Raw genomic sequence first — 24,421 nt, 5'->3', positions numbered from 1 at the left:
TTTATTTAAAAAATAAGGTTAAGTGTATATTTACAGGCCTCCCAGGAGAGTTAAGTATATAAATACTTCCAGAATGAGAGTAAATTCAAAGAAGCACATGGAAAATGTTCCTCTGAGACTAAACAGAGCTACAACTTAGGAGCAGCTAGGACATACCGTTGTATAACAAGAGGTAACTTAGAAGCTGTTAATGGAGAAGGTGTGAGAGGGAGACAGATCTCTACAACTCTCTCTCAGGTTGCTGAGTAGCAAATTAGTAATAACTGTCTCAAACGAGAATGCTTCAGGCTTCTTAATTGCCACGTGTTTTTTCACCTCTGCCTACTGGGAGAAATGTACTGATAATAATGAAAAACAAACAGTAAATCAACACTCACATTATAATTCACAGTCCAGCATTACCCAGTCAACACACCATGTCTTGCAAACATGAGTATTTTCATCTACAAGCATGATTCTATTATCTATCTAAATTGTATCTATTAACATAATTTACATTTTGAAAGCACAAACTTTGTAATATTTTAATAGATTTCTCTACCTTTCCTTTGCTACTTCTGTACTTTCCACAAGTTCTGCTTTTTCTTTACCTAGATGCCCCCCCCCCTTTTTTTTTTTTTTTTTTTTTTTTTTTTGTGGGTTTCTGCAACTCTATGTAGTATTTTCTCTTAATGAGTCTTATTACTGGACATATTTTCAGATCTAAAATTCTATTTCCTCAAGAAATAACAAATGTTGCAATTTCTTTTAATATCGAGACAGGAATAGCTGTCATATTTTAGAGAAGGGAGGCTCCTTTGGAGAAGAGAGTCAGAAACCAAAGGCCTATTTGAGGATATCTGTTCTCCCTAGTAGCTTTTATGTCACCGAATGTCCACTTTCAGATGTTTCTCCTTCTGGTTTTTTCTCAAGTGTCTTCTCATTCTCTGAAGTATTTCTGTGACAGCTGCGTATAAGTTTTTTGGTAGGAACTACATCGTACAATCAGAATAAATGGTTTGCAGCACTGTTCCTGGAACTGTTTTCTACCATTATGTAAAAATGTGACAGACCTAAGATATACACTCTCGGTGATCCAGGTCAACCCACGCGTTACTCCGAAGACACCCAACCCTACCTGCTTAGTGAGCAGAGCTGCATTACGTGTGGTGACACTGACATCTAGTGGGCTCCACCAACACTTCCAGTTTTCCCAAATGTTCCAAAAATGTTTAGATAAAGCATCTCTCTCCGGGATACTATGACCTTGATATAAAAGCGTATTTGAAAGTACAATCAAATATGATTAACCCAAGGTTGAATTTAGTACTTAAGCCTGGCTCCTGCTAGAAGAGCATGAAAAGCATTCATTTGAATTAGGGTCTTCCTTTTATAGGGAAATATCTGAAGATCTTTGTTTATGTATTTGAGGATTCCACACACTCCAGAACATCTCCGCAAAGGGCAGACAAATTTTTCTCTTTCATGTTTCCTGCCGAGCAAGTGCAAAATGACAGGGTAGGATTGTTTTTACTAATTTCAGTTATTAATTTACACCAACTGTGTGTATACACTAAAGCTACATGAGTTGGGGTACCAGTCCCTGATGCAACTGCCACACAAGTTTAGACTAGCTAGAAAAGATATTCTTGTTAAAGTCAAAACCATATCAGCTTTGTTCCTAAGTATGGTCTTCCCAATGCTTTTAAAATAATTTTGGCTTCCTATACAGAGCTTTTCTAGCAGTAGACTTCCAGAGAAGGTTTGTTGAATTATTCCTGTACCACATGTGGAAAAACTGTAGTACCAAGTGTTAAAGTGACTTTCCCACAGGCATCAGCAGGGAAAGGGTAGAGCTGCAAATATATATCCTGTCATAAGACTAATATTACACAGTAAAATGAAGAAACCCTAACATTTTCACTTTAATTTCTATTTCCATATGGGTCAGTTCTGACCTATATAATTCTCCATACAATCTTCTTCCAAGTATTTTTTTTTTCTAAAATAGACAACCGGGCAATGGGACCAAATTACTATCTTGCCTGAGTATCAAACTAACCCACTATGGCTCCAGGAAGTATGAAACTGTGAGGACAAAGATCACAAAAACAACACGTGATTGACACAGTCCAGAAACTTTAGGACCTTGGCCTACTGAATGTTTTGCCAGTTGCTGTATGCAGTTCTAGTACAATCCAGTCAACGTGCTCAGGAGAAGCACAGCAACAGCTGTCATGAGGATCAGTGGAAGAGGGCACTAATATGAAAAGGAGCATTAATTCTCATTCAGATAGCTGTAGTTTCTGGATGGAAGCATGGTGTTGAGAACAGCCGCTTACTGGTTCTGTCAAATCCAGTCCCTGGATTTTTCATGAAAGACTGATTGTACAGGGGCCAGGCAGCTGGCACTACTGATTTTATAATCTTTGCCCAGTTATTATCAAACTAATCTCACAGTTGTTAATATTGACACGGAAGCTGTAGACTCGTACACAAAATAATGCTTTTACCTATCTTAGTAAAATAAGCTTTGACTTTTAAACAGAGGGAAAACATCATCATGTTTCTTTAAAATGGCACAATCTACTCCTTTTATTTATTTATTTATTTTCATCTTTTAACTACATTACATCAATTAATGTTAAATTAAATTTACCTTCAGATTTTCATGCATGTATATTTTGCAAGTCTGGTGCAAGGATTGCTGCTATTCTTCAGAATATTAGTTGATGATTTTCAGAGGTGTGACTCGTAGCACACTGCCAGTACTCACTCTTAATTTCCAGCTGTTTAACTGTATTCAAAAAAGACAAAAATATGAATGTGCATAAATATTCATAAAATTGCTCTTTTATGCAAATTTATGCTGCAGTTGAATAGTCACGAGTAGGAAGGGAAATAGCATATACACACACATGACCCATGTAACTCAACATATTGTACAACTAAGAATATATGAATTCTAGCATGAGTTCTACATTATTGGGATTATAAATACTACCAAAATGTGTTTATTTTAAGGCATTTTCACTGTGATATAAACTGACTATGGATGCATTTTGGGGCCATTTTTGTTAAATGTTTGACTCCACAGCCTTAAGTTTAAACACTACCCTCCCATAAAGTCAGAACATAGGGTTTTTAAAAGTGACCGTCCCTGCTGTTTACCCTACACTTCTGAAGGGGGATACTGTTCCTCCAGCACAGGTGGAAGAAGTAAACATGCTGACTCCTCAGCTGTTTGCAGCTGATTTTAGCAGAACTAGCTAGTGTATCTCTACATGCCATACATTCTTTCAATATCCCTTTAGAGCTCTCTAGGTCAGTATCTAGTTCACAACAAAGTCTGCACACAAGGTATGGCTCTCCTCGCCTGAACTAGATATGTTAGTTTAAGCAGTTTTTGTCCTGAATGCTAGATCACAGGCTTATGGGGTATGGAGAAGGAGAACTTCAAGAAAGGGAATAACTCAGTAGTGTCTTTCAGGAGTACGAAAAACCTATGGAATTCAGGCAACATGGAGTTCCATGTTGTGATCCAATAACTGAATTTAGTCTTATACTATTGTAAGATAAAATGGGGAAAAATATCCAGATTAGGACTGACTTATATGAAATATATAAATATTCACTAAAACAGATCTTCCTCTTTGATAAGTGTAGTAACCATTAGCCAAAGAGTTATTTTCTCCCTCTCATTCACAGTCCAACTGCTTAAACATCCATGAAAAGAGGAAGGATGTTGAAAGGGGGAACTGAAAATAACGTTCAATGCCCCACATAAGCCAAACAGCCCATCTGCTAAAGGTGGAAGTATCCTCTATTTAAGTCACAGCCCTAAGAAGGCTGTTGTGTTTAGCACTCCCTAGGAAAGAAACAATTAAAAGTAGGTATTCCAAAGCCTACAAGAGTGCTCTAACCCTTGGGGGCTTAATAGATCAGAGTCTTCCTCCCCTTCCAAGGAAAAGAGAGGTATCTCCCCATTTTCTTAAGAAAAGAGGTGAGTGTCAAGGCTGTCAATATGCCATAGAGGGCAGCACTTTCCTCTCTGGTTGGTGAGGCCTGTACGCCATGGGCAGCAACAGGGTGCAAGTGCAAGAATCAGCAGTATTTTGTTCTGGCCAGAGCTAGACCACGTCGGCTTTTGTGAACTCCTGCCTGAACACACCACTTGTCCCAGGCATTTCTGGGATACCTCTCTCATGAGGTGATGCTTCTGCCTCAGGGTCAGGCACCCCTGCACTCAGTTGTTTGGCATCTCTGTCTTGTTGTGGGACATCACTGGGAGCTATTGGCAACACCAATGAAAGCTATGAAAATAAATAATTACATTGGTGTCTCCAAACGTAAAATCTTTGATGGTACTGTCTTTTCACACATTGCACGCTGATACCACAAGACATACTAACCAGTTCTTACACGACCACCTAGAGCACAGCACTGTCTCCAACAATAGAGACTCCTGAGACCTTATTATGCTTCTAGAACTTCTTTAAGCAATGGAAACAAACATGCCACATACTTTTTGTATATAAACAGTTACACACATAAGTGTCTATTATATAAGTGACACGATAAAAGCTGAAACTGGTAGAACATGCTCAGGTAAACGCATGCCTACAATAACTTTCAGGTCCTCTCCTTTGCAGCAGTGCTATGGGTACAATGGGAACTTGACACGGCTTGGCTTTTGTTTTGGCTTTAATTCCTGGAATCTGACCAGCCCTTCAGAAAGATTGTGTTGGTTCTTCCAGTTACTTCCTTGTTCTGGAATTCACTTCCTGCCTTCGTGCCCTAGGATTTCCTCCAACTTTATCAAACCTAGCCTGGGGTTACTTTACGCTGGGATTAGCCGGTGAATTACCTCACCAAATGACCAGGTTCACTTTCAAGCAGGGAATATTAATTCACAGCTAATGATAACACCTTGTAAACATTTCAAACTAGCTAGCCCATGCCAAAGGTCCTTTTCTTTTTCCTTCTTGAGCATTCAAAACTAACAACGAGGGATGTTAAAGCAGTGGAAAAAAATATTAAAACCAGAGGCTATTTTCTTCTAACTTGCTTTATTGGTGGCGTTAGGTTACACTATGATACTCGTAGTGTATATGTATCGTAGTGTATAGAGGCGTTTTCAAATCCTCCTGTGCCGTTCTGCCGCTACTTTCCAGCTGTGTCTCTGCACAAAACCAACAGTTTCTGGACGACCGCTCCCACGCTGTGCCCGGCTCACGCTCTCACAGAACGCCCTGAGGCGGGGGGTAACGGCGGGCGGCCCCCTCAGGCGGCGCGCAAGGCACGGCCCCGCACAGCCCCTCAGGGCCGCCCCCAGAGGCGGGAAGCACCGCCCGCCCGGTCCCGCCCGGTCCCGCCCTGCCCCGCCCCGCCCCGGCGCCGCGCTCGCCGTCGTCCCTTGCGCGGCCGATCCGGGCCCTGCGCCTGACGCCACGGCCGCGCCCAATCGGCGGCGGCGCCGGGCCCGGGCCCTCCCCCCGGCGGCTCCCCACAGGGCCGGGCCGGGCCGGGAGCGGCGGCGGCGCGGCGCTGACTCAGCTCCGGCGGCCGCCGCCGCAAGATGAACATCATGGACTTCAACGTGAAGAAGCTGGCGGCCGACGCGGGCACCTTCCTGAGCCGCGCCGTGCAGGTAGGGCCGCCCCGCGGGGTGGGGCGGAGGGGGCACCGCCGGGACTGGGCTCCGTGAGGCCGCCGCGAGGCGTTGGCCCGGGGGCAGCCCGGTGCTCCTGCGGCTCCGTCGGGGGAACCGGGGCTCCGACGGGACGCGCCGGGGCTGCTGGCTGCCGAGCTGGGCTGGTTCGGGGCTCGTTGGCAGCCTATTGTTTCTGAGTCGGTTTTCCCCTTTCCTCACGCTGAGGATACTGTAATTGGCTTTTGTTCCTTCGCCGCTGCCTTGAGCCGTAAGCCTCTTTCTTTACGTAATCAAACCTGAGCAGATTTCCTGTGGGGAGGTGGAGGTCCGAGCAGAGCGCAGTCATTAGCTGTGGTTTCTCGTGTTTTTTTCCGTGGGTCACGGTCAGGTTTGGCACGGGATTAAAGCGGTTATCGGGTGTGATCAGGCTGGTGTATTGGCTTAAATCTCCGTGTTCGAGCAGAACCGGCAATCAGCAGCACAGCAGAGCGCTGAAAATACAAACTCATCAGGAAACACTGCTGCTTAGATTGAAATTAATTTCAAGTAGTAGTTGTGGCTTTCCTTTGTGATGGAGCTCTTTCCATGCCCCCCCCCCTCCCCGGCTTCTGTCACGGCTTTCCAGCCTGTCTCCCTTTCCAGCCTCCGCCCCTTCAGCTTTTTTTGCTGGCCAAGGGAAAAAGGGACGTGAAGTTCACCCCTTGTTGCAAGAGCCTGCGATGGGACCTTGCGATTTTTGTCGCTTTCTCCTAAAATGAGATGCGTAATGAAGCCCCTGAGGGGGAGGAGCGAATCCTTCACACGTTATTCCAGTCTGAGTCGCTAATGCTGGGTGCGCTACTGCTGCTCCTCCCGGTGTGTGTGTGTGTGTGTTTGTGGGACTGGCTATGGGAGGCCTACGGATGAGATTGAGAGGCAGCCTGTTTGTGGATTCGTTTTTTTATGTTCAGGTATCATTGGATAACATGGTGTAATCTAACAGTAGTTGCTTTGATATTAGAAACAAACAAACGAATGAAACAGTTCAGCAGCATAAAAGGATATGTAAAAAAAACACTTGACTTCCATTTCAACTTACTTCAGCCATCTTAAAAGACAGTGAACACCTTGTTAGTGTTTCACAGGCTTTTCTGTTCAAAGGGGATCAGGACTAACGAGCACCTGATGCTTATGTTCCAGAAAACCTTTTTCTCTTTGAATACTCCATATTCAGGCTGCTATATTCATTTCTACATTCCTTATCTATGGCGAAGTTCCTTTCTTCCATCGAGTAGCAAATGCTTTGAATGACTTGTTCTCAGTGAATCTTGCAGCAGTTCCAATTTGTGGAGCAAAGCAGAAAATTAGTGTAGTATTTGAGGTAAAATAAATAATGATACAGAGTGTAGTAGGAGGAATGTGTTGTTCCTCTTGCCAGGCTCTGTAATTGACAAGCTGCATGTATAGCAGGTGGTAATGAGTTGGGCTTTTACTCTTTAGTAGTAGGAATGCTTTTATTGTCCGTGACTTCTACCTGAAGTTAGAGGCTCTCTTGATGTAACTTCTTCTAGGAATTTTGCAGTGCAACCCCAAAATGCCAGTGGGGCCACAGTAACCCAGTTGTTTGCAGAACAGTACACTTTCCTTCTCTGTAAGCTGGTCACATTCAGGCAACCTGTGTGTATATTTGGAATTCAATAGCGATAGCTTGATAGGTATCTTGCTGATGTGACTTGCTACAGAAGGCCGTTCTGGAATCCATACTGTCACACTTCTATTTTCCATATGGTCTGTATTGCTTTTTTTTTTTTTTTTTTCTTTAAATGGGTACAGGAAGTCTAACATGGAGTAAGCAGCCCTCACACTGCAAAGTAGAGTTCTGGAAATACTAAGTGTAAAAGGCCATTTTGTAAACAAATACAATTCTTTGTAGTTAATCAAATTCAAAGCCATTTATATTGTATTCTAATGAATCTGTAAAAACTTTGAGAACTGCTTACAGTGCCTGATGTTGCTTTAAGGAGCCTTTTAAACAGTAGTAATAGCAGGTCCATACCTAAATTCTATTCCCTCCCTATACTGCAGGTGAACTTTCTTACTAAGGCAGCTTACTTTTATGTACAACCTGAAATGTTGCAGCATGCCTCTTGACTTCAGATGTGCATACTATCAAAGCTGGTTTTGTTCTAAGTGAAATGGAAATTAAAACGAACTCGGACAATGCGGTTTTATTTGTATTATGTTCTTGTGTTTTACTGGAAGTTTATTCCACCTAAGAGCTTGCTAAGAATCAGGTTTGACAGTTGGAGTGCTTCTAGTATTGCTTTCTTAACTGGAAAGACTGTTAAGGATTTAATTCTAAACCAGGTTCTTCTGAAAATGCCTGCCTTTGAACAGGCTGTCAAGTGATGAGATCATCATCATGCGGAACCACCGATCGGAGGAAAGTCAGGCCAAGCCCTTAGTTCCGGTTTTGTTTTGTTCCCTGACATGAAACATGTCTTCCTTCTCTCCCAGAGAACTGGGATCGAGGTACAAACTGGTTGTGAAGTAATAAGACTCTACATGAATTTAATCTCAACTGAAATGAATCGTCTGCTGTATTTATTTAGCTAAATGAAGTTGCGTTGGATTTCATTGAAAATGCAGCTTGGAAGAGAGCTCAGGAGGTCAATGTACTGTTTCTGTAAAGCTTAACAGGATGAGTTTTATCTAAACAGTTCCTAAAGCATTTGTCTGACCTATTCTAAAATGTGTTGTGTGTTTCCCACCTCTCCCCCCCAGTGTATATTCCGCAACTTCCCAGGACAGTCTTATTTTAAAGTTCAGTCCTTGCCTTGAAAGCTTTCTCTGATGGCTGATTTAAATCATCATACTGAATTTTGAACCCACTGCTTCTTGCCCTGTTTGCTGTAGATAGGATAGCACTCCTTAAATACAGTGAAGGTATCTGCAGTGAGAATCTGTCACGTCTTCAGCTTTCCCCATGGGAGAAGGGACAGCCTTAATTACAAAGCTCACAAGGCTGAAGTAATCTCGTAGTTGCCTCAGTTACCTCTGGACTCTCTTGGCTCTTATTTTCATGAGCACTGTGCAAAGTTGGACAAAATGCTTCAAGTGAGAACTCTTGGTAGCAAGAAGAAGAGGTTGAGCAGATCTCTTCATAATGTTGTAAATTACCCTCCTCATCTCAGTGTGAGTAAAAAGCCCCTTTTTTTTTGCTGATAGTAATGGTGGATTGTTGAACTTAACTTTCAAATCTATCCTTAGATTTTCAGTGATGTCTGAATAACGTGATGTGCAAGTTATGAGAATGAATAGTTACTGTCTTAAACTTGCACTGGGAAACTATTTCTATGAATTAACTGTTTTCAACCTGTTTAACTAACCATAGTTCACAGAAGAAAAGCTTGGTCAAGCAGAGAAGACTGAACTGGATGCTCACCTGGAGAACCTCCTCAGCAAAGCAGAATGCACTAAGCTGTGGACAGAGAAAATAATGAAACAAACAGAAGTGTTATTGCAGCCAAATCCAAGTAAGGAGTCCTTTTTTTTTTTTTTTGTTTGCAACTTTTGAATTCATAGCCTTGCCAGTGTAAATGTTTACTGGCATAGGTATTGCCTAAATTATGACTAACTTCAGCAGTTTTAAAGGCTGCAGTTACAGAGGGGCACATCTTGAAGAGCCACTGGGAATCGGAGGTGCTGTACCAATTGCTTTCTTCCTGTTCTTCTATAAGAACTGTAAGAACTCTAAAGTCTGTAAGAACTCTAAAGTTTTTCATGCAGATGCAGCGGCTCAAGGAATTTCATTGCTCTATTTCATTATATTAAACTTCCTGCATAATACAAATCATCTTGAAGCAGGCAAGATGAACTGAAATGTCTGTCTCTAACAATTCCTTTACTAAATACCTATGTTCTCTAGATGCTGGGTCTTTAACACTTCCCCAGCTTTGTGGTTTTCTGTGTGTGGTACTTCTTTTGGTTTGTATTTAAGGAGAAGTGTTTAAGGTAGAGTGAAGATTTCTGGCCAAATTTTTAAAACCCCATTACAGGAGGGAAACAAAAAGTATAACTTTTCACTTTCATGGAAGACAAAGAAACCCTTGGAGCAAGCGTGATAAATGTGGAATATAGATAGTCTCCAAGAACACTATATTCAACTTCACATTGTTTGCTTAATGTTGAGTTTGAATGTCTGGGTTTAGAAATTCTGCATTCTTTTTCCTTTTCATTTGTTTTCTTTTCTGCTTGTAAGTTGTGTTTTGAGTGACAGAATTTTAAGAACTCTTTCTTTTTTTAGATGCCAGGATAGAAGAATTTGTGTATGAGAAACTGGACCGGAAAGCACCAAGTCGTATGAATAATCCAGAGTTACTAGGCCAGTATATGATCGATGCTGGTAATGAATTTGGCCCAGGAACAGCCTATGGTAAGTGAAAGCAGCAAATGAAGGGGAGAGGGGGGAAAATGCACAGATCTCTTCTTTTCTAAACAATGTAAAATTATATTTCTCATCTTCCTCTAGGAAGTTACCTTTTTGTTACAAAAGTGTTGTCAGAGAACTCAGTCTTGAGGCTCTGTTGAAACATACTAATGAGAACTGTATTCCTAATGTACTAACTTGAGCTTCCTTACTTAACTTACAGCAAAACTTCCAAGTATTGTTCAGTTAATGTACAAAAGCTACGTGCATGAAGTTGGAGTTAATCATGGGAGTGAGAAGAGAAGCAGTTTCTAGTAGCTAAGAAGGTGTTTTCCTTGATATCAAGTACTCTTGTCTAATTACTGTGGTACAAGGGAAGGAAGTTGTTAGATTAATATAGAGATTACAATATCCAGTCCTAACATAGGTGTGCACAATGGCATTTCCATATCTAATGCAGCTTCTACAATGCTGTATCTATTTGTATTGAAATCTGGCCTTCTCCTGTGATTGATATTAATATAAACCAAGAAGAATTAGCATTATTAGGTGGTTCTAATGTATTTTGAAAGTATGTACTATGGTGTTGGATTGTCTTTCAAACTGTTGGCTTTGATTCTTGTTCCCATAGTAACTTGTTTTGATAACCACCTGCCTGAATTGCTATGAAACTATCACATTTTCTCATTTACAGGAAATGCACTCATTAAATGTGGAGAGACACAAAAGCGAATCGGAACAGCAGACAGAGAACTAATTCAGACTTCTGCTATAAACTTTCTTACTCCCCTAAAAAACTTCATTGAAGGAGACTACAAAACTATTACTGTAAGTTGAAGCGTGTGTTCTTCAGCGTTTCAAAATGACTGGAAGTGTAAATCTCTGAAGTGGTAGATAACTGTGCACTATTGGTTTCCTCAAGCTAATTTAGAAAAGGTCAGATAAAATTGTGGCCTTGTATTTTCCTTCCTTTTGACCCATCAAAATTCTGAAGTCTTGCTTTTTATAACTATTGTATTTTAAAGGTACATACCTTGAGTATAAACTGTGTGAGAATAGTTAGGAGCTAATTCTGCTTCTTTGTTCAGCTGGAGAATGCTTTTTGTATGTGATACTGGGGTGGGGAGAAGGGATTCAAATAGACAGGATTTTGCTTTTGGATACGTACTTTATCTCATGAACTAACCTAACTTGCTTTCAGAAAGAACGTAAACTATTACAAAATAAAAGACTGGATTTGGATGCAGCAAAAACCAGATTGAAGAAGGCAAAAGTTGCAGAAGCTCGAGCCGCAGTAAGTAGTATTTTAAACGTGTCCGTAACTTTCACACTCGTTATAAATAAGTCTGACTTCTTGGTTAGGTTTCCAGTACTAGCTTCTTGCCATCCCTTTTTTTTTTCTAGATGAGATAATTTACTAGAAATGTGTCACAAGGAAATGGAAGTCAATTGCTGATCAAGATATTAGTCTTTTATTTTTAGGTTTCCATTCAGTTGAATTTAGTTGATCCAAGTAAATATTCTACCTTTGTTCACTACTAGATGAGCCTGTAGTGCCAAAAATAACTTGCTACAATCTGCCAGACATTTGAAAGTATAAATCACATAGCGTCTTTAGGAAATCTTTGATGAAACACCTTTGTCATGTAATAAAACTAAAATAAATACCAGGATTTAGATTCTATTTATTTGAATCTTTGCAAGCGTTGAAGCATACATACAATCCCAATTTACATACTCATCTAGACTTAACGTCACTGTATCAAAATTTTGTAGTTTCTTGCTTCACATAACAGGACTCTTAAACTTGCATCTCTTAACCATTCTCACTGCCTTAACTAAAAAGCTGAGATATCTATAAATTCAGTATTTTAAGTAATGCGGACTAGATAATCTAATGTATGCAATTTCAGCAGCATGTGCTTGAAGTATTTTCACAACTATCTATTGACTGAAATTGCAACTGTTAGTTAAAGAAACGATGGATACTGACGTGATTTCCACCACCCCACAACCCTCTGCCTTAGGGGTTAGGGCATTTAGTGTGGTAGGTTTTACGCACTTAGATTCTGAAGAAATAACGATAGTTTAAATGCCCAGGAAGAATGCGTGTGGTGTGTAGCATGAAGAGGCAGAAGTGGGACTCTCAGACTTTGCTGGTGAATAGATCACTGTCCTAAAGACCTCAGCATTATTGGTGTGACTGAGCTGCACAGATAAAGCACCTCACATCTTTGGGGTGGTGATCACTTCTTTTAAAACAAAAACAAAAAAACAAACAAAAAAACAAACAAACAAAAAAAAAAAACAAAAAAAAGAACAAATACATCTGCCTTACAGTTCTGCCTCTGTCAATCCTCCATGTCATGCATGCTATCCCTATGTATTTAAACTGTTGATAGGTTTTTAGATCCATGTACACATTTTCCCCTGTGTTATGTTAATTTTATGCAAAAAGTTAATTTTCTGCTTGTCAAGCTTTCTGTAATTAGTAAGATTACCAATGGAGTGCAGAGCAGGTTATTAGTCATCTTGCAGTGAATAGAGAAGCAATGGGTAATAAACTATTCCTTTACTTGGATTTTTTCGAAGTTCCCTGTTCCCCAAAACCTCCCTCAAGAAAAAAAAGTTTTGCGTATTATCATGGTAGCAGGTATATTCTGTACTTCTTAAATAGAAATACTGTGAGGAAATTGTTCCTGCTTTGTTTACTATTAAAAGGAAGGTTCTATATTGAGTTTATTAGTTCCATCACCAGTGTAATCATCCAGATCTGCATGCTTGGACAAAACTATTGACGGTTGCTGCTGCTGCTACTTAGCCAGTCTTAAATATTCTTATAGCAAGTAATTCGGTTTTACTCACAAGTAATTTTGTGGTGGTAGAGCATGAAACTTGAGGCTTCTTACATAACTACCTTGCCTATACTTCAACTTTAATTACATTTTAACAGCAGTATGCCTGTCTGAGAAGTATTGGATTTCAGAGTTCCCAGAGAAGTGAAAAAATTGCATCTATATTTTTATCCACTGCAATATAGAAAGGGAGGCTAACAGGGGTATACGTGCGATGAAATGATTTGCCTTTTGCTGGTTCGCTTCTTTTTGAAGGAAGACGTCTGACAAACACTGCTGAACCTGATAGGCTAGCAATATGTATTGAATGAAATGTTTGTTTCACTACTTTGTCAGGATGGAATCAAGTGTTAAATTAGGATCTACTTTTAAACATTTTTTCCTGTTGTAGATGTATTTGAAGTTACTTTACCATGCTTATTGTACAGCTGAAGTAGCTTAGATCAGTATTTAGAAGAGCTAAATAAAACTGTTTGGATTTCAGTATTCAGTTCATAATCTTGCTTAGCTTATATTTGCAGTGTTTGGTGCCAATAATCTGTTCACCTGCTATATTCACTGTTGTAACTTGCTTTTGTCTTTTATCTATGTACTTAAGCAACTAAACACCTCTCAGCCTGAAGAGAATAACATTATGGTAAATGTCTCTTACGTGCTCAACTTGCTGCATGTAAAATGGCTGAAGGTTTGTTGGCCTCCTGTGTTCATTCATTTTCTGTCAAATGGTTCCTCTTGCTATCCTGCTAATTTGGCTTTGTTTCAGATGTTTTCCATTCCAAACAGGGTCTGTAGTTAACTTTATATGTAAGGATACTAAATACGCTTCTGGTGTATAGCATTAGATGTTTTCATCAGAAATACTTCTGATGATCTGAAAGTATGCAATACTGTGTTCGCATTCATATGCGTTTATTAGTGTAAATTTAAGCTGCAAAGGAATTGATTTTTTTTTTATCCCTTGTGAAATTAGTTTTACCCATTGAAGGGAAAGGAATTATTTTATTTTCATGTTGTTTTCATAGGGGTAGGAATAAGTGATGTGAAACAGCCAGGAATACACAGAAATTATTCATTTTCTTCAAGCTGTGTTTTATGAATAGCTGGAACTGAGTAATGTCACGTATGTGGAGGACTTAGATTCACAATTACGGTGCGAAAACTGTACTTAAAGTGGGGGAGGAAGGCATTAGTAATGTACGACAGTTTGTCCTGACATAGTTTGGATCAGGGATCTGCACAGCATAGTGGGTCTCATTGCAGTAAGTGTTACAGATTTCTCAGTTGTGATCAGGTAAAGGAGCACAGAAGTTTGTTTGTTTCAACTTGCTTCTGCAGCTTTTATGGACATTTCTTCCTACCAAAGTCCTGATTGTGTCATCTTCTTAGAACTGCAGAAATAGTGAGGTTAAAGGACAGCTGCACTGCAAGAGGGGTTTGGGATAGCAAGCTGAAGTAATTAAGTTCTAGAGTAAATTCCTTGCAGTTCTATGACTACTGTGCTATATGCTCCTATTGAATTCTCTGTGAATTCTCAATTTGAGAGTATTTTAATAATCTTAGTTTCAATGAAATTCTTGTGAAATAAGAAACTGGTAATGGTATTAGCAAGAGAAATCATTAATTTGTCTGTTTCGGTCTTTATCTAATGTGGTGTTAAACAGAGAATAGCTTTCCATAATTTGCAGTATTCTAACATACCAAGATAACCTAACTTCATCCATATAGTATCTTAGTTTTATTCATATCACTTCCTAATCCTAAATCTTAAACTGTAATAATGTTACAAGTATATATTTAAAGCAATCAAGTTCTACATGTCATGTATTTTTCAGTGTATAAACTTATTTATGAATTTAATGCAGAGACTAAGTGATATCTGTACTTAATTTAGCTTCATTGTATATGAAGGGCTTGAAGGGCACTTATTCATAGAGCCTCTCAAATCCCTGTGAAGTTCTGAGGACAGGAAAATAATTAAGACGGCATAGAGTTGCATCCTCTAATAAAGTGCCACCAATCTCTAAGTTTGTTTTTTTATTTTTTCCCCACACTTTTAATGCTGACTAGATATGGGCTGAGGAAGTGACAAAAGTAAGTAAACAATTTAGAAATGGCAGAATTCTGAAACAGTAACTTGTGCTAGTATAATGTAATAAAGGATATTGCATGTTGTTGATTTTGGTCTAATGCTGTTGCATTGCATCAGAATACTCTGGTTCCCTCTAGGGACTTCCAAATTCCAATGGCAATACAAAGTCTGTAGCGTGTCTTATACTAAGCAATAGTTAGCGAGAAACAGCTTACTACCATATGACTGTCATGTGACAAGACAGACTAGAAAAAGAACTACAAGACCTGTCTCTTAAAAGTTACTGACAAGGTGTCCTGTTAACAATGAACCCTTAAGCTTTTTTTGAAAATTTTCAGAAAGGTAAGGGTATAGTAATCTAACCTGTCCTGAAAAATGCTGACCATCAGCTTTTACTCAGAACATAAAGCAGTACACAAAATGCTGGAACATGTGCCAGAAATGTCAATAAACCCGTGTGATGTTGTTGTTTTTTGTTACAGCCCTTCTCCATGTTGTCACAAGAGAATGCAGTGCTTAGCTTAAGCAATTGAAATTAGGAAGTAGGCACATCTGAAAAATAACTGGGCTGAGGGGTGGTTCTTCAGCTTCTCTATAACATAAGGGAGACTGAAAGCTTTAAATCATGTCATGAATTATGTACATTTTTTTTAACCATATAGAAAGCAGATACTATTCAGAACAAACTATACCCCACACATTACACTGAAGAAACCTGGACAGGTTCCTAAAGGCAGCTGGTCAGTTACTCTCATGGATGTTTCGTCCTCTTACAGCTTCCTGTTCTCGTGTGTTTACTTACCTGGCAGGAAGAAAGAAAATGTTAGTAACTTTTTTAGGAGAACTGAAAGGCTAGCCTTTTTATCTCCAGATAGTTTACGTATTACTTTGTTGTTTTTGTAGAGGAAATTAAGATACTGGTTATACAAAAGGGAATGCTTTTCTTCCCCTCTTGGCAATCAGAATTGCTGTTCTCCACTGCTTGTTCTTTAATTTCTCTCGGGGACTTCCAGATGGATTTCACTGATATCAATACAAAGATTTAATAGGAAAATTCCAAGCAAAGTTTCTTGCCTCAAAAACCTTGGAAAATGTAATTAGTTTGTAACTTGATACACATGATCTCTCAGTTTTAAGTAGGAAACACACAGTACCCTATAGCTGCTTTCTCACTGTGCTTGATTAATGTGTAAGCCTTCACAGCTGCGGTGACTTAGATGAAAAATGTTTTCTTGAGTAACTGTTACTCTTCTGTGCTTATTTCTGAGATTAAGATCCTTCCACATGGCTTTCCATTTTGATTAGCATTAATGCCATGCAAGAGCAAAATGTTTGCAACCACATAAAAACTTAAGGAAACTGGAAAAAAATAGCTTCATGAAAATATATTTCCCTACTTCATTGTGTTAAGAAGAATAACTGCTCTATCTTGGATTTAATGCAGATTTCCCCCTTGGGTTTCTTTCTGGAGAATAACAGAAGGAACTAAATGCATATAAGCATTGAGGCAGGGTAATAAAGGTTCCAGGACTGAGGACATTCTGTCTTGGAATAGTAAGTCTTAAATATTACAACACAGATTTCTCTGTATTTGTGTCTTTTGAGTACTGTCCTTTTTTTTCCAAAATACTGTGAAGTAATTTGGTTCATGCTAGATTAAGTCCTTTAAAACTGCTATCATAGAATCATAGAATATCCTGAGTTGGAAGGGACCCTTAAGGATCATCAAGTCCAACTCTTGACACCGCACAGGTCTACCCAAAAGTTCAGACCATGTGACTAAGTGCACAGTCCAATCTCTTCTTAAATTCAGTCAGGCTCGGTGCAGTGACCACTTCCCTGGGGAGCCTGTTCCAGTGTGCAACCACCCTCTCTGTGAAGAACCCCCTCCTGATGTCAAGCCTAAATTTCCCCTGCCTCAGCTTAACCCCGTTCCCGCGGGTCCTGTCGCTGGTGTTAATGGAGAAAAGGTCTCCTGCCTCTCGACACCCCCTTACGAGGAAGTTGTAGACTGCGATGAGGTCTCCCCTCAGCCTCCTCTTCTCCAGGCTGAACAGGCCCAGTGACCTCAGCCGTTCCTCATACGTCTTCCCCTCCAGGCCTTTCACCATCTTCGTAGCCCTATGATGCTGTTTGATCCAGTTAAAGATCCTTGATAGGTAACGAGGAAAAAAAAATTGGAATTCTTTAAGTATCAAAATTGAATCCAATCATCTTAATAGAAATTCTACTCTATTTAGGATTAGAACATTTGATATAGTCCAGATACATTTTTTTTTTTTTAAGACGCCTCAATTCCAAACTCCAGAAATAGTTTTAGTAGATTGGTGGTTAGTATGCAACATTAATATATGAAATATCCTGTTAATCCTGACACAGAATTACGTCTGGCTGATTGTTGTGTGGTTGTCTGGCAAAATAATGTCAGGTTTACCCTAAATATCTGAGTAGAGCCATGTTAACTTGAAATATGGAAAAAAATCACGCTCTCCTTGACTGCCACTGCTGTGCTAGCAGAACCTGTGGTTTAGACACTGTTGTGCTGATGAATACTTGGTTTGTTATTGGGAGAGGTGGGGTAATACTGCTGGCAGAAAAATGCCCTCCTTTTGCATATGTTGGATCTATGTGGTAGGTATCGGATGTTAAAGGTGTTTGTCACATAGCTAGTGTCTTGATGGTTCTGAACCTAGAAAGCAATTATTTATTTTTGTGTAGTGAAGATCTGCAAAGAAAAAGCACAGGATTCAAACACCTAAACATGTGATTAAATGCATTTGTATGAGCAGCTCTGAATAAAATTGGACTGTTGTGGTTGGAAAGTGTAATAGAGTGCATTGTGCAAGTACCTAATATGCATACTTGCTTTTAGTCTGAACAGGAAGTACGAATTACTCAGAGCGAATTTGACCGTCAAGCAGAGATTACCAGACTTCTGCTGGAAGGAATCAGCAGCACACATGTGAGTACACAAAAGGGGGGAAATACAGTTAAAATCCAGGCACTTCCTTTTACTGTAGGTTTTTGTTGTTTTAAACTACTTGGGAACAGTGGGCTACTAGGTTTCACTTTACTGCCTTAAAAAGTATCCCACAGCCACTTTTTTTTGTATTATACCTTAGTATCCACTGAATTTATTCTTAACTTTCTGTTTACCTTGAACTCAGGTGTTTTCATTTTTATCCTTTCAATTTAGCTTTCCATTTATCAAATCAGATAAAAAAAAAAAAGCTAAAATATTGTTGTGGAAACAATATTAGGTAAATGGGGTGATTGTTGGACAGAACCTATTTTTTTGTGCTTGATTAAGCTGATTTGTGATGTTTTATTGTAGTTACCTGCTAAATAGGCACCTGCACAGTGCCTATGTGGAGTAAATCCTTTGTCCCAATGTTGACCTTACCAACGTGATGAGTAGGCTAGTCTTTCTGATGCAGTCTGAAGTTCTTGCAGGCTAAGAACTTGAATTCCTTGCTGTGTTATAGGCACATCATCTTCGCTGTCTGAATGATTTTGTTGAAGCTCAGATGACCTACTATGCACAATGTTACCAATATATGTTGGATCTCCAGAAACAACTTGGAAGGTAGTAATGCTGTAAAAACTTCAGAAAACTTTTTATACAGTTTCTCCATTCAAATTCTTCTTTACCAGACAGTCTGTTTTAGGGCTATTCCAAACCATATTATTTAGGTGAGCATATACACTGAAGGGTTGTCTGTACTTAAAAGTTTGCTGTAGTGGCTGTTTTAAAGAACTGTCTATAAAGTATCTTTTGCTTTTGTTTTTCATGGAGAGGAAGTAAAAACAAAAGTGTTTTTAATTCTTGTCCTTTTCCTGACTTGCTACTTCCTGTGGCATTTGATGTCCTTTCCTCAGTTTGTTTAAATAGATAGTTTAAAGACTTTTCCAAAAAATCTTTAATCTGTTTTTTAAAGAAGCTACATCTTTAAAGCTACATTGCACTGAAAGAAGTATGCAATCTTAAAATTTGGTAGCACAGGAATGCGAGTTTTAGAACTGAAGCTTGAGAATAAACATTCACTGAAATAAGGACAAGTGCCTCTTATATTAAAGAGTAGGTGAAGTATATTTACACAAATATTTTGAGAAGTTGTTTTTAAAATTTGTACTCTTATCCTAGTTTACTTGCCAAACAGAAAGCTTTAAGCATGATAGGTTTAACCTAAGGAACATATTTGTCATTAAAATCTCTTGCTTTTTAGGATGTATAGCATATTTAGAACAGCTGTCTTTGTTTAAAATGTATGTAAACTGCTACGAAGTATAAAAATAGTATATTTGAAGAAAATACTGCCTCTAGGAAAACAGAAGGATATATCTTTATGTTGCTATGATCTTATTAGTATTTTAAATAAAATTATGACTGCTAGAAGACCAAAAGCTTGGAAGCTTTTAAAAATCCCAGGTTCCTCAGTCAGACCACTTAAGTTTATCTGCTTATGTGGATTAAAACAGACATGTTCTCAAGTTGCACTCCTTGCTTTGGAAGAGTTTCTCATTTTGTAAGTACATGGTGGGTAGTATTTGTGGTAGCTATTGGATTAAGTAGGTGAACAGGGTATGTGAGATGTTCTTCTCATGTTACACACAGGCAGATATAGCCACCAAATAAATAGCCTAGGCAGCTCAGTTAGGTTTTGGTTGTATTTGCAAGCACTCTCTCAGTTAAAAAGGGATGTGAAGTTCTGGGTTACGTGTGCTCTTTTCACACATCTCAGAACAACACTGTGCCATATCCTCACATGAAACCCAAGAGCTGTGAGGGGCTATTTGTTTTGAGATCTTTAGTGAACCAAAGGTGTGCCAGCTCTAAGTGGGATAGTTACTTGAAACAAAAACTTGGTTCCCAGAGTAGATGCATATTAAATGTTTTATCTGGCACAGAATCTAGGGCATAAACCCTAACCCAGTTCACATTAAGACTATTCAAGTTCCAAGGCTGACCACTGATTTTGCAGATGTACTCTCCAGAGTCAGTTGTGGGCAGGGTGAGAAGAAAACTTTCACTCAGTTCTCTTTATGTAAGTAGACATAGTTTTACGGATGTTTCTCTTCAATGCAGTGCCAGCTACTTATCCCTCTACTGCATTTTTCTCCTGAGTGGTTGCTTAAGAATCAAATCTCCCAGGTTAAAATCAGTATTTTTTTTTTTTTGTTTATTCCCTGTATTTAACTAAACAAATATATTTCAAATATCCTAGTACTCTGGCTTTTTTTTCTTTCTGACAACTGCTTTTGCTCTGAATTTTCTCAGCTTCCCTGACAGTCAAGCCTAAGTTTTGGCAGCATTTAGTTTACTATTCCACACGCTGTGAAACTCCTACTAAAGTGCTTTAAAAAAAAATAAATCTCAGACAATTTCTATACGGCTGAAGAATTACAGTAATGTACCTACATAGAGCTTTGCAAAAAGTGAGACTTAATGCTTTACTGATTGACCAGGTGGTTAGAAAGTCTTTAGTTTTCTTCTCTACTAGCTGTACAAACCAGTGACCTTTCAAACTGAGCAGAATGATCCACAAGTAATTACTATGTTAACAGAGAACAGGTTTAACAGTATATTAAACAGTTATTTAGTGATATTCAAAAGCAGCTGATTATCCCTTTAAATTTTGAATGCAAACTATGTTAATAATAAATACGTCACGAGGCACATCTGAGTTATCCCTATGAAAATGCTGTGGTGTTGATCTTTCTCCTTCTGTTTTGCTGATTTGATTTGCTTATTAAAAAAAAAAGTGTGGGGGGGTAACGTGTCCATATATTGGATTGTAAAGAAAAAGCATCTATGCAGAAGGACTGATGAGGAAGGTTGTGTGGAATTGATTGACTAGTTGATGCATAGACTGGTCAGAAGAAGCGTGGAAGGAAATAGAGCTACAGGCCCACATCATCCTGACTTGGACTAATTCTCCTTGCTGACCCTCACCTTTTTCTGTGTGTCAGCTCTGCCATTTTTCAAAACCGTCACTGGCCTGCTCTTAGGGTATAATCAGATGAGTGTTGGAACAAAGTCAGGCAGTGAGGAATGACTGCATCAACTACTAAATGAGTTTTGTCTGCCATGGAACCGTATCGCAGGATGCAGGGCAAAGTGACATAAGATGGTAACACAGTCTCACAGTTCATCATTCACAACCATGCAATTCTATCCCCTTTATCCCCCACCCCAAAATATGTTGCTCTCTTGCTCTTCTTTCTGCTCCTTCCACTTTTTAGACAAGTTGTTCTGTCCTTTCTGTTGTATCACCTCTGTGTTGCAACAATTTTTTGCCATCACTTCACATATATGTATATGTATTTACTGGCTTAGCTTTCAGTCAGGTTAATGAGTGGAATTGACTATGGAAGTGTCTGGCAAGCACTACAGCTGGCAAAGAACAAGCAGTAATCTGATCTAGAAAGGAGGGCCCTGAGTTGATTTAAGTTCATCTTTAGTGTTAAAAATATTTTTGCTTTATATCACGCAGCTAGCTGGATCAACAAACTGATTTAGATTACAAAAAAAGCTGTCTTTTTTTTTTTTATTATTCTTTCAGAGAAGGGCTGTGTTTTTAACCTATATTATTTCCCTGATCTGGTTCACTAACACAAACCTTTGTGTAGCCATATAACTAAGGAATTAGCAGGAGGGGGTGAAGGTTACTCTTACTGGCAGAGCTGCCAAAATAAATGTTGATTAAAATGAAGTGTGAATTAAGTCTGACCAATAGTACTTGCCTATTTTTTTTTAAGTGGCAATGTTTATTTTAAAGTATATTGGTTTGGTTTATACTATGCATTAGTAACAAATCTTTATTTAGGTTTGTACAAATATCAGTGCTATCCAATTGCTGCTGTCTGCTGCTGTCTAATCCATAACTGATGAAGGCAAGAATACTGATTTAGGTGTGAAGGCATGTAGAACAGATTCACCCAGAAGTCTTTTTGTTTTGTTTTTCCCTACAGCTTTCCATCTACTTTTCTCTCTAACAATAATCAGTCTTCCTCGACTCCTGTGCAAAGCATTTCTACTCCCTCAGTTTTGGCCTCAGCTTCTGCTTCATTGCCTTCAGTAAGCAACTCAATAGTTACTTCAGGCATCAGTGAACTGAAGTCATCAAGTGGCAGCAGGAAAGCTAGAGTTCTCTATGATTATGATGCTGCAAACAGCAGTGAGTTATCACTACTTGCAGATGAGGTAAGTTTTCTAAGTATCTCGGTCACTTAAGAATAAACTCAGAATGCTTGTGACTATCTAGTGAAGATGTGCTACGTGAAGAAATCTGTGTAGTTGATTTTCTTTTTAATTAAACTTCAATAGCATTCTGAGAAGCTAGTGTCCTGTACCTGTATACCCTGATGTTCTATAGTGAGAGTTAACATCTGTTATGCCTGCTCAGCTTGCAAGAAGAATTTTCTAGACAATCAAGGTTCAACTGTTCAGTCTTCCTTTTAACATACCTCTAACACTGTTATCAATATAATTAGTCTTTCAAACATAAAATGTTGCATTTTGAGAAGAATATGGAAGTAAAATCACTTCTGGTTTTGGTGGTGGTGGTAGTGCTGTGCTTAATCCTCTTCTAATTGAATTCTTAATACTTGAAAGTCAGAAACCCTACAGAAAGCAGGCAAAGATATAAAATAAAGTCACCTACTTACGTGACTGTAGCTGAGTGAAGAATAACATTCACAAAAAGTGTTATAACTTTTTCATGTGTGCATTACTTACATATTTTTATTTGACTTTTGTCTTACGTAGACAGTGACTTAGATGGAAGCTGTGGCCTCAGATTTTCTGTTAAGGTGTAGCCCATCAGCATCACCTGTCTTTTCTTGAAGATCCAGGGAACTTGCTTTTAGGTTGCCTGTTGGTGAAAATATACAAGATCCATAGATTAAAAAAAAATAATAATAAAAAAATAGAGTAACAGTAATTAATAAAAACTTCAGAAAAGAGGTGAAATATTTTAAATATGCTACAATATTTACTTCTTTTCCATGGACCAATGAAATAATTTTTATGAGCACTAGATTTTGTTCTGTAGATACTCAGATGGTTAGTCTACCTTGGTTAATCCTGTTTCTAAGACCTTGTAAAGACTAAAGACTTTTTTTCCTAGGCAATTATTAGATTATAATGATGTGTTTCTGTTTTTTAGGTGATAACAGTGTATAGTATCCCGGGCATGGATTCAGACTGGCTGATGGGTGAAAGGGGAAATCAGAAAGGCAAAGTGCCTATTACTTATTTAGAACTGCTAAACTAAATGGCTGGCCTGAGTAAAGACTGTCAATTATGGTGACACCATATTTATATACAATTAATGTTATGTAAGCAGGTTTAAGTGTCTTCCATGTTTCTTTCTTGAGGGACAAATACCAGCCATTACAAACTGGCTTTTCTGCCAGCATGGTTGCATGGTAAATACTCTATTCAAACTTAATGTGTTTAAAGCTTTTACTTCATGTGCCAAGAACATGTTTCCTACAGATTTGTTTCTACTGAAGTTTTCACTAATACCAGCTTCTACTTTTGAGTAACCTAGATTGAAAGCAGGAGGTACTGTTTTCTACTGAATTTTTTCATTAATGGCAAAGCTTTTCTTCACATAAAATAAACTTATTGTGAACTGATGCAGGTGTAATGCACGTTATTTGAATAATCAAAAACAAACATGAAACGTAAACCTTAAATAAATCCATATGGGTTTGTTCCCAACACGTGTGGAGTACAAATGTATGGCTATCCACTGAGTAACTTGTGCATTTAATCACCGCTGAAAAATGAAAACAGATGTCCTCTCTGTTGAAAATGTAAGGCAAAATGCTAGTATGTTGAGGTTTTAAACTGCACATAGGTGGATTGACACAAGTTAATGACACACATTCTGACACTTTAATCTTGCTTTGTATTCATATCCTTTAATTGCTTTCCAGAAAAGAGGCTAATTCACTCTGAGTAACTATCAAGATTCTTTCAAGTGCAAATCTGCCTTTATGTTAAATCAAGCACAACATTTTTGCTAACCAAGTATCTACTCATTTAATCTCTCATGAGCATACATTTATATTTTTATTAAAAACTATAATCTGAGTAAAAATCATCTATATTCACACTTCCTATGCCACAGCTTATTGTCATGTCCTGATTGGGTTGAAGTAATATTATGCTTCTGCTTTGCAAGAGGACCTCCTTTAAGTATGCAGGAAATAAAAATGCCCCTTACTCTTTCATAAATAGATTTTCAGGCTGTAAAATGTGAAAAGGATAGATGGCTCTCAATCTTTTTTTCTGAAGTAGCAGTAGATTTAATTCATTGAATTGGACTGGTTGCATGAGGAGAATAACTTACTTTCCAGTGGAAGGAAATTCCTTCTGTTGCAGGAAGATGTAACGTTTGTGGAAGTCAACTTTAACTCTCAGCAGA

General features: G+C 38.6%; 1 protein-coding gene and 1 long non-coding RNA gene across 5 annotated transcripts; one reads left to right on the top strand and one right to left on the bottom strand.

The window, feature by feature from the left end:
* Positions 1-55: 55 nt before the first annotated feature.
* Positions 56-5,243, bottom strand: LOC140003141 (uncharacterized). Its single transcript, XR_011811175.1, has 3 exons — positions 5,044-5,243; positions 2,639-2,776; positions 56-338 (listed from the first exon to the last, which is right to left on the bottom strand). It is a non-coding gene; the product is annotated as an uncharacterized lncRNA (long non-coding RNA).
* A 172-nt stretch (positions 5,244-5,415) lies between these two features.
* Positions 5,416-23,627, top strand: SH3GLB1 (SH3 domain containing GRB2 like, endophilin B1). Of its 4 annotated transcripts, none has more exons than XM_027462636.3 (11): positions 5,416-5,629; positions 9,006-9,147; positions 9,918-10,046; positions 10,735-10,868; positions 11,242-11,334; positions 13,494-13,532; positions 14,963-14,986; positions 17,857-17,946; positions 18,470-18,570; positions 21,957-22,188; positions 23,153-23,627. In XM_027462636.3, the coding sequence occupies exons 1-11, from the start codon at positions 5,558-5,560 to the stop codon at positions 23,258-23,260; spliced, it is 1,164 nt and encodes a 387-aa protein (XP_027318437.1). In that variant the 5' UTR covers positions 5,416-5,557; the 3' UTR covers positions 23,261-23,627. The 4 variants fall into 4 exon arrangements, with proteins under 4 accessions (XP_027318437.1, XP_027318436.1, XP_027318438.1 ...); XM_027462635.3 differs by having other exon boundaries at positions 13,494-13,580; XM_027462638.3 differs by lacking the exon at positions 5,416-5,629 and adding an exon at positions 5,748-5,900 and having other exon boundaries at positions 13,494-13,580.
* The last annotated feature ends 794 nt before the right edge of the window (positions 23,628-24,421 follow it).

The sequence above is a fragment of the Anas platyrhynchos genome, chromosome 8 (genome assembly GCF_047663525.1).
Source record: "Anas platyrhynchos isolate ZD024472 breed Pekin duck chromosome 8, IASCAAS_PekinDuck_T2T, whole genome shotgun sequence".
Classification (NCBI taxonomy): Eukaryota; Metazoa; Chordata; class Aves; order Anseriformes; family Anatidae; genus Anas; species Anas platyrhynchos.
This window is presented reverse-complemented; position numbering and strand designations above follow the sequence as displayed.

Excerpts from the sequence above, each read along its gene's own strand:
- SH3GLB1 (XM_027462635.3), top strand. The coding sequence starts at position 5,558 with ATGAACATCATGGACTTCAACGTGAAGAAGCTGGCGGCCGACGCGGGC. Across the intron at positions 10,047-10,734 it reads TGGCCCAGGAACAGCCTATG|GAAATGCACTCATTAAATGT; the intron begins GTAAGTGAAAGC and ends TCTCATTTACAG. Across the intron at positions 14,987-17,856 it reads GGGCTGAGGAAGTGACAAAA|TCTGAACAGGAAGTACGAAT; the intron begins GTAAGTAAACAA and ends ACTTGCTTTTAG.